General features: G+C 49.9%; 1 protein-coding gene across 2 annotated transcripts; it reads left to right on the top strand.

Moving 5' to 3' along the window:
* Positions 1–88: 88 nt before the first annotated feature.
* Positions 89–11200, top strand: LOC123104537 (putative F-box/kelch-repeat protein At3g17570). 2 transcript variants are annotated; one of them, XM_044526407.1, is made up of 3 exons: positions 89–524; positions 627–1341; positions 1429–11200. In XM_044526407.1, exon 3 carries the CDS (start codon positions 6360–6362, stop codon positions 7269–7271), a length of 912 nt encoding a protein of 303 aa, XP_044382342.1. In that variant the 5' UTR covers positions 89–524; positions 627–1341; positions 1429–6359; the 3' UTR covers positions 7272–11200. The 2 variants fall into 2 exon arrangements, with proteins under 2 accessions (XP_044382342.1, XP_044382341.1); XM_044526406.1 differs by having other exon boundaries at positions 90–524; positions 627–11200.
* The last annotated feature ends 2513 nt before the right edge of the window (positions 11201–13713 follow it).

Genomic DNA, 13713 nt, shown 5'->3' with positions numbered 1-13713 from the left:
GTCCACGCGCAGGCACTGTGACCAGCACAGCAGTGCACCAACCACACGTCGTACCGGGCCACGCGGAGTAAATTCCGGCGACGACGACATGATCCAAGCAAGAGGCCACTCACTCACTCACTAGCTAGATGGATGCACAAGTGCCTACCTAGACGGATAGATGCTCTATAAATGGCGACTGCACGCAACGTTTCAGTGCATCCACCAAGTGTACACGCATACACTAGCTACTACGTCTCACTTTCAGTGGCAACTGGCAAGTGAGTGTGGAGCGATAGCAGCAATGGCGGCCTCCTCGTGGCAAGTGGCCCTTCTCGCCGTCGCGGTCTGCGTGCTCCCGGCCCTGCCGGCGGCGGGCGCGGCCCGGGCCTTCTTCATCTTCGGCGACTCGCTGGTGGACAACGGCAACAACAACTACCTCATGACGTCGGCGCGCGCCGACTCGTGGCCCTACGGCATCGACACCCCGGACCACCGCGCCACGGGGAGGTTCTCCAATGGCAAGAACGTCGTCGACCTCATCAGTTGAGTAGCAAGCTCGTGCATTCATGGATGCTCTTCACCAGCCGTCGGTGGTATTTAGAGGGCTTGGCTAACTAATGATTGATTAACAATGTTGCACGCAGGCGAGCAGATAGGATCCGTGCCGGTGCTGCCGTATCTTAGCCCCGAGCTGGACGGCGAGAACCTGCTCGTCGGCGCCAACTTCGCCTCCGCCGGCATTGGAATCCTCAACGACACCGGCATCCAGTTCGTCGAAAAGGTGTGACGACACCCGGGTGCCCCGGCACCCGGTTATCCTGTCCGTCGAATGAGTTAAAGATTCGTGCCGTGTAGCTTTCAGGTACAGACGCTTGTACAGTACTAGTATGATTAGCAGGCTTTATCAGAGAGACAAATAGCGACGGGAGGAGAGAGGCATGGCAGGAATAGGCTCTGCAAGTATAGGTCTGTCAGCCTCGGGAGGAGTGAGGCATGTCAGGAATCGGGCTGGAAAAGATATTGCTGTCCACGGGCGGTGCTTATTGAGGTGACAACAGAGGGAGAACGATGCATGCGCACGGTTGCATGACATGATATCCCCTTGCGCACAGTCTGCATCCCTTCTTTTCATTTGTCACCAGTGTGAGCTTTCTTGGTCACCGGAGAGAGTAGCGGCCGGTGTGGTTCTTTCTAGCAGACAACGCCGCCGGCGGGGGAGTTCTGGGGGAGTTCTGTATGTATGAGATGGGCAACGTCCAGCCTGGCATTGCAATCCACCTACAAGGGGAGGCATCGTCGTCCGCTTCTTCATCAGCGTCGACGGAGAGATCTCATGTTCTTTGTAAGCCGCCAGTGGCGGTAAGATTTCTTGTTCTCAGATGACATATCAGACGTCCAGCTACTCTGCATCTCCCGCTGCATCTAACACGCATGTGGTCTGCATAGTGCACCGGTAAGGGGTGCATCTTTTGTGCGCGTGCTATCACGGCGAGGTATGCTGCTGCACAGATATCAACTCGAAGAAACAGAGAGCCGGAGGTGAACACGGTTGGGGAAGTAACACAACTGATGGCGGATGGATTGGCCGGAGCAGATGGCGGACGGCATGTCGGGCAGGCAAGTGAGCATGTCCAGCTGCACCATCCGCCGGTGAGTCCCGCAGCTAGTCCGGCTGCTAGTCCTGCTGCAATATCAAGGACGCTATGCACCGAGAATGCGTGGCAAGTAGCAGTGAACCAAGACGTGGGGAGGTTGTAGACGACACGTCTCATCGCCAGTGGCTCGTTTGAAACACCGACCGACACGTACATCTACCTCTGAGTACTCTGGCAGGCAAACATGTCATATCATGTACCAATATTCATAGGTTTGTAGGTCGGTGTAGGTGCGTAACAGTAGAGCTATACTAGACTAGTTTATGTTGATTGCGTCAAACGGCCACCGTCTAATCAAGAAACAGATCTGTTATTATATTCATTGGTTAGATAGCTTGGCACAAATCTCAACGCAGCCAGACTGGACGAACGGTCCAGATAACGGGGTGTCTAGACACCCGGGATCTGAAAGTCCGGTTGTAGAGCGCAGCGGCAAGGAAATCGCCGAAGGTGGCCTTGGTGGCAGCGGTGGCAGTGGAACAGAAGTCCAGTTCGTCTTCGTCCACGCAGACAAACCTTCTCTTTCTCCGCCGGCTGGCCAGCCTGGCGCGGAGGGCCGCCCGCCGAGCGCCTTCTCCTTCTTCCGCGCCTTCTCGGCCTCGGCGGCCGCCTTGGCGACCTTGCGCACGTCGGGGCCGTGGATGAGGCGGAAGAGCAGCTCGGGGAAGTCCTTGAGGTAGCCGAACTCGGCGAGCGCGGCGACGTTGCAGGCGAGCGTCCGGGGGTGGTGCTCGTGCATCCAGAGCGCGGCGGCGTAGAAGCCCTCCTTGTCCGACTTGCCGGTGCCGCGGACGCCGCGGAGGTTGCAGGCGAGCTTGAGCGCCGTGAGCGCGTCGTGGGCCCAGGCGGCGGCGAGCAGGCCGCGCACGCGCTCGGCTGGCGTGTCGGGCACCACCTGGAAGAAGAAGTCGACGCAGGGGTTGCCCGAGTTGGCGTACGTGGGCGAGCAGTTCTCCGTGAGCGCCCTCCACGGCGTCAGCGTCAGCGCAGGCGCCGCCTTGATCTCCGCGTCCGACGGCGCGTTGAAGGCCGCGTCGAGGAGGTCGAGGAAGGGGTGCGACGCGGGGTCGGCGGCTGAGTCGGCGGGCGGGCGCGCGCTGTGCACTACCAGAGGGCCCAAGAGGCCGGGCGGTGCGGCGGGCTCCGTCTCGATCGCCATGGTTTCGTTGGAGGGGTCGAAGTCGAACTCGGGGGAGGGAGGAGAAGATTTGGTGGGTTTCGTCGCGATCGATCTGGTGGCTCGTTGGCTATATGGGTGGGAGGGAGGAGCAACGAGGGCGGATCTGGGCCGTCGTTTGAACCGACATGGCGGATCGACGTGCTAGAGGAGTTCAACTTTCAAACCGACTTACTCGGTCTTTATGCCTAGCAATTTAAAAGTTTTCTTAATTGTGGATGAAAGAAATAAGGCTATATGCCTTTTTTTGCGGGAAAAGAAATGAAGGCTACTTAACTCAGGGGAGGAACATCATGAATGCATATATCAAGCCACAAATAACGGATGGGAAATTCTAGAGGGCCTTTACTTTGTACAGAAAACACTTTCAAAAATGTAATTCAGGTAATTGTGATTACTACTATATTTTTTTATGAAAAATATCATATTTATTGTAAAAATACACCAAATGTACAAATCATCTCAAACAAAATAAAAATTACATCAAGGTTCCAAGACAAAGGAACGACCCCTACTCCGTCCAGAACGCGCCGCTGTCGCCGCTCCCTTATCGGAGTCGACTTGACCTTGTCAATGACAACCGAAAAGTCTTGATGCACATGCCCCTAAGGATTAGTGCGCCAGAGCTGTAGTCGTCACCGTTTAATCCTTGCATAGATATAAAACACGTGACACCAAATCTCGCCCCGTGACGAGAAACCTAACCTCATCACCCTAAGGAAACGGTAAGAATCTACGCCGAGACTTCGTCGACTACGTGCAAACAGGCGAACTCAAGGAGGATCGAAACCCGAAAGATAAACTCGAAGAAGAAGCACTGCCGTGTGGGCCCGGTTCCGCGAGGCACTGCATCAAACTAATTCGAAGGACCCGGGTCCAGGTCTAGGAGTTATAAAGACCGGGCAACTCAAAAGGCTCGGACCTAACCAATTTCTCGGTTGGATCGAACCCATATGTGCAATGGTCTTGGCGTAGAGGGACGTGCATCACCAGACCGACTCTGCTGTCTGTTGCCTTTGTTATTATGTGTTGCTCTTCCCTCGCCGCCCATGCCAATGTTCACGCCTGGCTTCTTCGGTACCGAGATCTTGTGCAGTTGTGGCCAGTACAAACAGCTGCTTGCCATGATCTAGAGGCAATGATCTGTGGTTGTTAGCATATCCATTGGTTCTTCGCGTTCATTCACATATATATTTTTATTCATGGTAATGTCCTCTAGGGATAATACATACAATGAACAATAGTTTAAGCATGCCATCCAGAGCTTGCTTAACTTTCTAGCTGCAGTTGGTCTTTGCACCATAGGCAACTGGCTTTGTGTCGGTCGTCTGCCAAGTTTGCCATGTCTACCCAAACCGATTGCGCACGCTCAAGTTACGTTTCTCATGAGTGGACATGGCTTGGTCTTGTTTATGGGGTGCAACAGGTGGAATAGTTCATCTTCCCATTTGGTTGCATTTATTTGGCTGTAATTGGTCTTAAGACCAATGGCACAGTTGCTTCGCTTGTTGCTCATCATTCGTAAAAGATGTTCATAAGTTACTTCGTTTCTTGGCTCTAGTTGGGCTTTGCGCCAATGGTGCAACATGTCATCTAGTAGTCAAGAAGAGATGCCACCACCGCAGATGCGCTGCTCACAGCAGAACCAGACTTGCAACCTCACCATGCAAGGTTGCCGCTCCCGCATCCAAGATGGAGGACCCATCACCAACATCTCCGATAGCTGCCCACACGACAGGAGCCCCACCTCAGTCGGGGCATAGATTGTATGAACCAGCCAGCATAGTCGTTGGGAAGCCCTCGAAGATGGACCGCCGGAGCGAAGGGCCTCCATGGGACAGAATCAGTCCAACCCACAAGTCCCGCACAACCTAACCTTAGATCCACTACACCGGTCGAGAACCCTGCATGCCGCTGCAGCCGCCGCCAGCCATGGCCTAACCCAAGCACCCCTGCCCCGTGTAGGCAAGGATACCGCCTCATGCCGCCCCAGGATACTGCAATGGGGGTAGAGGAGGATGGCTATTTCCACCCCAGGATGCTAGAACCCGTGTTTGGCAATGCGGGACATCCTAGTGGATATGCTAGGGCTGCCCCAGCAATGTCGGAACAACATATTGAATATGGCTGGGGACTGCCCTCGTCGATGGTGGACCCAACAATTTGGGGTGCTGGGACCAGCATCACGTGATGCTACAAAAGGGGATGGACTGAGCTGCAACCGGTGTCGCGTGAAGCTATATGACCGTGGTGCGGCGGTGCTACAAGGGTCGAGGACATTTTGCGTAGGATGCAACATCCACGGGCTGGTGGAACTACAACCACAGTCTGGCAAAGCTACGACCGCAGCCCGCGAAGCTACGGGAGGTGCTGACGTGGGGTGGGTACTTTTTTTTTGAAAGGAACACACAACATTCCATTAATTAACTTAACACGTTGGGCATATCGCCAGCTACAACTTCTGTTACAAACTCCGGGAATTGGCCCAACAAGGTTTCTAGACGACCATTCCTCATACACACACCATGCGCAGCTAAAGTGTGCGCCACTTGGTTACATTCTCTACTACAATATTCAACAGCTACAACATTTAAGCCCACACGCATTTGAAATTTAACATCCTGAAACAAAGAGCCTAACTCTGAGAGATCATACTCTGTAGTAGTGATAGCCTGTTTTAGTACCATTGAATCTGTCTCGAACATCACCTGATGGCACCCGTGGGGTGGGTACTTCAACCGTGGGCAAGCAATTCCTAAAGTCTAGCGACGACAGTGGCCAATGCTCTGTCGAAGGAGGCGCACACTGTGCAAGCCCTGCAACAGTGGTGCTGCAACATCCAATGGTGGGGGCGAGGGTGAGATCCAACCGACTGCTGCAATCGGCAACCGCGCGCGCCGAGGAGCTCGTCGACAGGGTGTGATGTGGGGTCGATGGCCGCGACGCGGCTAGCTCACTGGGAGGGTGCACGGATGCAACCATGGTTGCCTGGCGTCTGCATGTGAGGGACATGCACCATGCTTTTCCAGAGGACAAAGTGAAGTGGTGGAGGAGGGGGAGGGATAAGGGGAACGATCGACTACGATCACGAATGATGCATGGTGCGACCAGCCAAAATTTTACCCGCCTTCTCATAATATAGGATGACCCCTATAGCCTAGTTCACTCATTCAGCTCATACGATGACCATTTCTTGATGAGTATGAGGGCACACCAATTTTAAGGCTAGAGGGGGCATATATATGTGGAAAATTTGGATTGTTTTTGCAAGTTCCTCCCATCTTTTTTTTGAAAGCAATTTCCTCCAAAAATTGGAAACAGCGTCTTAATCATAATAACGAAAATTCTATTGGAGTCGTGTCCGGAGAAAACACGTAAAGGACATCACCGCTGTGTACGAGGAAGCGTATACTGAGCTGAACTACGTATTCGTTGGTTGAACGACACATAAAAAGAAAAAGGACGGCGCATACCCGGACTCGTACTCGGTTTACTTTCTCATCGTCTTAATGTAGTCTCCTCCCAGGCAATCAACATTCTTATTCATGGTGATGCAACTGCAACGCCGTCGCGGTTCCATCCATAGGCATAACCAAGTGATGTCCTGCGGTGCCAGCGCGAGCGCCACCACGCGCCTCCCGCGAGACGTGATCGCCAGCATCCTGATCCGCCTCCCGGCGAGCGACCTCCGCCGCTCCCGCCGCGTCTGCAAGGAGTGGCGCGATGCCATCTCCGATCCATCGTTCATCAAAGCGCACATGGCGCACGGACCACGGCCCCCAACCCACACCGTCGTGTTCGCGGCCTCCTCCGAGCAGCGTGCCGGCCGCGCTTTCCTCTTGGACGAGCAGTGGCGACTCACGGCGAGGTTTAACGCCGGCGAATCACAGGTCCTGATAGGGACGTGCAACGGCCTGCTCTGCTTCCACGACGAAATCCAGGGCGCCGTCAAGGTCGTAGAACCCTTCACCGGCGAGTCGATCGCCGTTCCGGTGCCGAAAGAACCGGTGTGGAGCCGCTGCGCACTGCAGTACTGCTTCGGCTACGACGCCACCACTAGGCAATACAAGATTGTCCACAAAGGCTACCAGCGTCAGCTGAAGGTGTTCACCGTCGGAGCAGACGAGGAGTGGAGGACCGTGAAGATCGCCCATGCCTCCTGGTACGAGTACGGCCCGGCGTGCAACGGCGGAGCCGTATACTGGAGTTACGAGGACAATGATCACGGCGGGATCCTTAAGCACGCGCGCTTCGACCTGGCGACGGAGGAGATCACGTCGGTCGAGAGCCGGCGGGTGGACAGTCAGCCGATCATTTGCCATCATTCGTGGTGGCAGCGCGGTGAGCCGTGCATCATCCAGATAAGGTGGTTGGTCGGTGACGGCGGTGAGTCCACGGGCGGCTATTGGCCGCATAACATGAACCCATGGCGTACGAGGTCGATTTCGTCCACCTGACGGCCGGCCGGCGCCTCCCAGGGCCGCAGGCCCTGCAGCGGGGGCACCTGTTGATGCAGGAGAATAACGGGGCTCTGTACGCTCACCGGATCATGAGCAAAGGGGTTCACGGGCTTGATCTTGGTTTGCTGAACGGGATTGGCGTTCAGCGCAGCCGACGGTGGAGAACACAGCAGGATATAAGCACGTTCGCCTACGTCCCCACCGTAGCCCCAGCCCCCTTGGCGCTATACGTAGGCGCACCTCTGGCCGGTGCACTTGGTGCTTTCCATGTCCCTCCTGCTCACAAGTTGCACAATGTTAAACAGGAATGAATGGTCAACAAGAAAATAGACCTTGGTTCTACTTCATCTCTTCAACAACTAATATATTCATTTGAGTTGGGGTTTACGAGTTCCTTTTACTACTGTTTGTACATTTGTACCCTTATGATTCATCCGTTGGTTTGACCCTGGTAGGTAAATACTCTGTTTCAAATCACGTTGTATATTAGGTCTCGCTTATGACAAGTCTTTGACAAATAGTAACACTTTTCATATGTAAGTTTTGAGATTTAAAGTAAAAAATGAATAATAAAAGAAGCATTTTGAAATACTCTCGCCGTTCCTAAATATAAGTCTTTGTAGAGATTTCACTATGGATTACATATGGATGAATATAGATGCATTTTAGAGTGTAGATTCGCTCATTTTGCTCCGTATGTAGTCCATAGTAGAATCTCTAAAAAGACTTGTATTTAGGAACGGAGGGAGTATATATGAATCTAATGACATTAATTTCATAGGCTTCCTTCTCTTGTCTTAATTGATACCTTAATTTGGGTTACTTCATATAGCGAAAGAAGAACCGACTCTCTTCGGAGGACTCACGGTTGAGCAAAGACAAGGTCATGATCTTTCTTGAAATTGGCTTCCGCCCCACTTTACAAATTAAGTCAATATCACGTCCATACAAGAGTTACAAATTCAACAAGAACACGGACACACCCAAGGAAAGTATAAAAAATTATAGAAACAGACCACCAAGCTAAGTGGCCACAGATGGGGCCTACTATGAGGCCAGGCTGTCAGCGGCATCAAAATCATCCAAGAAACACTCATTCTATAATCCCCCTCCCGGTTTATTTTCCCGCGCATCACTAGTAACACGGATGACAAGGAACGCCCCCTACATAACGCATGTGCACTTAAGCTCCCCGTAGTGGGTAGTATCATAAGTTATTATCACACATATGATATTAGTTTATAATACTACCTCCGCAATGCATAGTATCATAGAGTAATATGCAAGACATATATTAGTACTGTATTTATTATGATATAGTAGCATGGTATGATACTCAACCCTCTCTTTCTTTATTACTAATTCTATGTTACCTCATCAAAATTGCCTAATTGGCATGCATGATACTAGCTATGGTACTCTCGTTGCGGGCAGCCTGAAATTACTCTGGCGCGAGCGGGGCATAGAAATGGGCACGACAAAAGAGGAAGACGTAGACCGTATAGGAAAAAATTGAAAAGAAATTAAGTGCAGAGAAAAAAAGGAATGGAGGGAGTACACGACAAAGCCGGAGAAGGTCACTTTTGAGTGCAAGTGGTTTTATCACATGATGGGAGCATGAAACTCCCCTAAGTTATGTACCATCAAATGAAGACGTGGATTTCGCTAGCCTCATTGAAAGAACATCCACCCCTAAGGAGGGTTTTGGTATTAATGACAATGTTGATTAAACAACTAATTATGCTTCGAGTGTGTTTTTTGTATACACATCATGGAACGTAAAGTTGGTCGGCAACCTCCCTAAGCTAAAAGGATAAAAGAAGACGACATGTCGGTTTTCTATCGATGATATACCCTTTTGAGTCGTAGGTATGTCGTACTATTAAGAGGGGATACACCATAAATCCTATGTGGGAATCTTGAAGAAAACAAAGCCATGACCAGCCATAATGTGGACGAGCACCATGTTTTTCACATTTTGTGTTGTTGTCGTTCTCTGGATTAGATCGTATTATCCGACTTATGTCAGACTATTCGACATATATTCCGACCTCGGGTCCAACTTTGCCCAGTGTCTCTGGATAGTGTTGGATACAATGTTGGAGGCTAGGCCAGATAATCCGACATGTCAGATGTCCGACTACTTCTCTGCGTAGTGTGCATAACGGGGCAAAAATCTGGTGGAACTATATAAGCCACCCTTTTCTCCAAAGGAGGGTGACGACTGACAACTCCTACTCTCTTTCCTCCATTGATCGAAAGCTTAAACTTGGATTCCTCCCTCTCTAGCCTCTAGCACTCAATCCATTCCATATTTTAGAGAGAGCAAGAGGAACACCCGGTCTACAAATCCAGCAAAGCAAAACTCAAGTTCATCGATTCCCCACGAGGTCCTTGATAATCTTGTTATTCTTGGGTTGGTGGGGACCTAGGCAATTATTCAGGAGACAAGGACGGTGAGCAGCAACGTGGATTGGAGCATGCAAGGCAAGATGGGCTTCTAGATTTTTTCCTTTTAGTTTCTCGATTGGGCCTTTCTGAATCAAACTTTGTACGATTTATTGTTGCTTTCCTTGTCATCTGAATACATATACCCCCCCCCCCCCCCAAAAGAAAAAGTAAATCACTCCTCCAACTATTAGTGTGAGTACTTGGACGTTTTTTTTTTCAAATTTCTATTGAAGTTGAAAAAAATAATATAATACCAAGGTGGGGGAAATATAGTGCTTAAATCTAGGTCAAAATTTAGTATGTCACATGTGCTTCTCAAAATGTTGCATATGTGAAAAAGCGCACGATTTAGGCTGTGATGATTTTGATGCGCTTTGGATTTACTTATTGTATAGGTGCATAAAAGTTGTTTCACATGTAAATTGTAATACTTATTTTCTTCATTAGGTGCATCCTTGTTTCACCAACAACAATGCCATGATAAACTTGCTAAGTTAGATAATACCCCGCGCGTTGCTGGGGAATTGATTGTTTTATATTTCAATAAAATTATTGTGCATGGAAAATGAATGTTTGAATTAATAATATGAGAATTGAAATTTAAAATACATATGATTTATTGTATTGTATAGTTGGAAAATAATTATATTGAACATAAGTAGCATAATGCAATCAAAATTCTCATGCATGGTGGCATGTTGAAGAGGGTCATTTCTGAGAGAATATCACATGGAAACTAGCATTCAAAGAACACTTCGTGAAAACCACATTTAAAATTTTGGAAAAAAATCTGAAAAAATACTGGATGTTAAAAGGGTGATGTTCTATTGACATGCAAAATTTCAAGTTGAAACAAACTACGGGATGTGAGCTATAAAAAAACAAATTCAATGATGAATAGCGATGTTACACTACTGGAATCAGCAGATTTGCCGTCTGCCGACTCTTTGCCGTCAGCTAGCGGACAACAAAGAAAGGCTTTGCCATCAGCTACCAGAAAGCGGACGACAAAGAGGCAGCGGGCGTCAAAGGTAGGCTTTGCCATCAGCCATATCTTTGTCGTCTGCTAGCTGACGGCAAAGAGGGCAGGTGGTGGGCTTACGAGAACGACCTAATGGGTTGTTTCTTTGCCGTCTGCTGGCGGACGGCAAAGATGGCAAATAGAAAGCACACCACGCGGATCGATCACACGGATCAATGACATGGCACGATCTGCTCCACACATGCATCTCCACAACGCAAAACTGATGCGGCCCATCCCACGCCCCCACCACCCACTCTCTCTCCCTTATCCTCCTGAGAGCCACCCACACCACGATCTGTCTCCCTTCTCTCTCGTACGCCTCTGCTCTAGACCCAGAACACCGGACCCCGCTCTCCGTCTCCCGTTGCCCCAGTCGGCCGCCGGCCCCGGCCCCGTCGCCCCCTTCCGGCCGCCACCTCGCCCGCCGGCGCCGGCCCCTTCTCTCTTCGGCCCCGACGCCGCCGTGCCCGGCCCCATCCCCATTTCCCCCCGCCGGCCCCGGGCCCTGTCTCCCCCTTCCGGCCACCACCTCGCCCGCTGGCGCCTGCCCCTTCTCTCTTCGCCCACGACGCTGATATGTCCATTTTGCATCAGGCTTTTATATCGATATTTATTGCATTATGAGTTGTTATTACACATTATGTCACAATACTTATGCATATTCTCTCTTATTTTACAATATTTACATGAAGAGGGAGAATGCCGGCAGCTGGGATCCTGAGCTGGAAAAGGAGCAAATATTAGAGACCTATTCTGCACAGATCCAAAAGTCCTAAAACTTCACGGAAGTTATTTCCAGAATATATAAAAAATATTGGGCGAAAGAAGTTCCAGAGGGGGCCCACACCCTGGCCACGAGGGTGGCGGGCGCGCCCCCTGCCTCGTGGGCTCCCTGGTGGCCGTCCGATGCCCATCTTCTGCTATATGAGGTCTTTCGTCCGAGAAAAAATAATAAGCAAGCTTTGGGGAAGAAACTCCGCAGCCACGAGGCGGAACCTTGGCGGAACCAATCTAGGGCTCCGGCAGAGCTGTTCCGCCGGGGAAAATTCCCTTCGGGAGAGGGAAATCATCATCATCGGCATCACCAACAATCCTCTCATTGGGAGGGGGTCAATCTCCATCAACATCTTCACCAGCATCATCTCATCTCAAACCCTAGTTCATCTCTTGTATCCAATCTTTGTATCCAAACCTCAGATTGGTACATGTGGGTTGCTAGTAGTGTTGATTACTCCTTGTAGTTGATGCTAGTTGGTTTACTTAGTGGAAGATCATATATTCAGATCCATTATGAATATTAAATTATTAATACCCCTCTAATTATGAACATGAATATGCTTTGTGAGTAGTTATGTTTGTTCCTGAGGACATGGGAGAAGTCTTGCTATAAGTAGTCATGTGAATTTGGTATTCGTTCGATATTTTGATGAGATGTATGTTGTCATCCCCCTAGTGGTGTCATGTGAACGTCGACTACATGACACTTCACCACTGATTTGTGTCGTTCGCGCATAGTTTTTTAAAAGCATTCCGATCCCTTTAGGTTTTAAAGAAAGCAATCAGATCCCTATAAGTTTAAAAAACTGTCAGGTCCCTATAAGTTTTTTCTAAAAGCAATTGGGTGCCTCTAAGTTTTTTAAAAAGCAATCGCGCCCCTGTGGAGGTGGTGCTCGTCGGTGGGTGGGTGGCCAGGGACACCCATGTTGAAGGAGAAAAACCATCGCTTCGGGGCGTCAGCTACCTTGGCCAAGCTGGCGCTGGAGCAATGCCAAGGGTGGATCCCCGCCGACAGCGATGAAAGACTTGGGCACCTCGCCACCCTCTACCATGGTAGCCACCACACCCCGGGCTAATGACTCCGGCTCCTCTTCTTTCTCCCAGCACCGCCAACGGTGGTGGTGGCCGATCGTGGCTCGTCAGTGGTGGCAGTGTCACACGTGGCTCGGTGTATGCTCGTCAGCTACGACGCTCATAGTTGTGTACATCAGTGGCTCGTGCGGAGAAGGTCGACGTAGATCTGGTGGGAACAGGCACGAGGGGGAGAGAGAGATCAGGGGAGGAGAGGGAGACGAGAAAGGGATGAGGAAGGAAGAGATAGCTTACATATGGCCCCCACATGAAAGATAACGGTCAAACAAACTATTTGTTTAGGAGGGGTCTGGCCTGTGATAAACCGGTTCAATTTTAAACCACATAGTCATTTAGGTTTTTTAAAATCAAAAACCAACTTTATGGTAGGTTTTAGAGAAGTTTCAAAAAGTGGTAGTTTTTGGAACCCTAGGCCGAATTGTGATTGTTTTATGCTACTTACTCCTAGAAACTCAACCATCTCAGTTGGATGTGAGCATATCTGACTCGAATTTGCAAAATGATCCCTTTCGGGCAACCAACCCAAGTTTCTGCTTGTCCTTGTTTTTGTTGTCACCATTTTGTATAGACGATTTGTACTACTCCCTCCGATTCATATTAGTTGCCGCTCAAATGGATGTATCTAATATTGAAATACGTCTAGGTAGATCTGTTCTAGCGACAACTAATATGGATCGGTGGGAATACTGTAGTTCTCCCTCCACGACAAGAAAACCAGGACAGAAGGAGTACATATATCTCTACCACTTAAAAAGAACATAAGGTTCCCATTTCACCTTTCTTCCTACCACCCTTTCGTCCAACGTTTCATGTATATGATAATCAATCACCTTAATTTATCTATCTTCTGAACCAACTCCACTTTAATTTACTTACGAAACTTCTAATCAAAATATAAGGTAATTCACCGTTTGAATTTAATAAACATTTATTTACACAATCACATTATTATTGACACGTAAATCACGAGCTAACGTACTAGAATATTTATATCCCGTTAGAACGCACGTCATCAGGTGGATCGGGCCGAGGACCCCCGTGGCGGTTCTATCATGGGCCACTTCGGACAACCCATGCCGCATACGAGGAAGATTC

Source organism: Triticum aestivum, chromosome 5A (assembly GCF_018294505.1).
Source record: "Triticum aestivum cultivar Chinese Spring chromosome 5A, IWGSC CS RefSeq v2.1, whole genome shotgun sequence".
NCBI lineage: Eukaryota > Viridiplantae > Streptophyta > Magnoliopsida > Poales > Poaceae > Triticum > Triticum aestivum.
This window is presented reverse-complemented; position numbering and strand designations above follow the sequence as displayed.

Bases quoted from the DNA above. Each gene is read 5' to 3' on its own strand.
- LOC123104537 (XM_044526407.1), top strand. From the start codon at position 6,360: ATGGTGATGCAACTGCAACGCCGTCGCGGTTCCATCCATAGGCATAAC.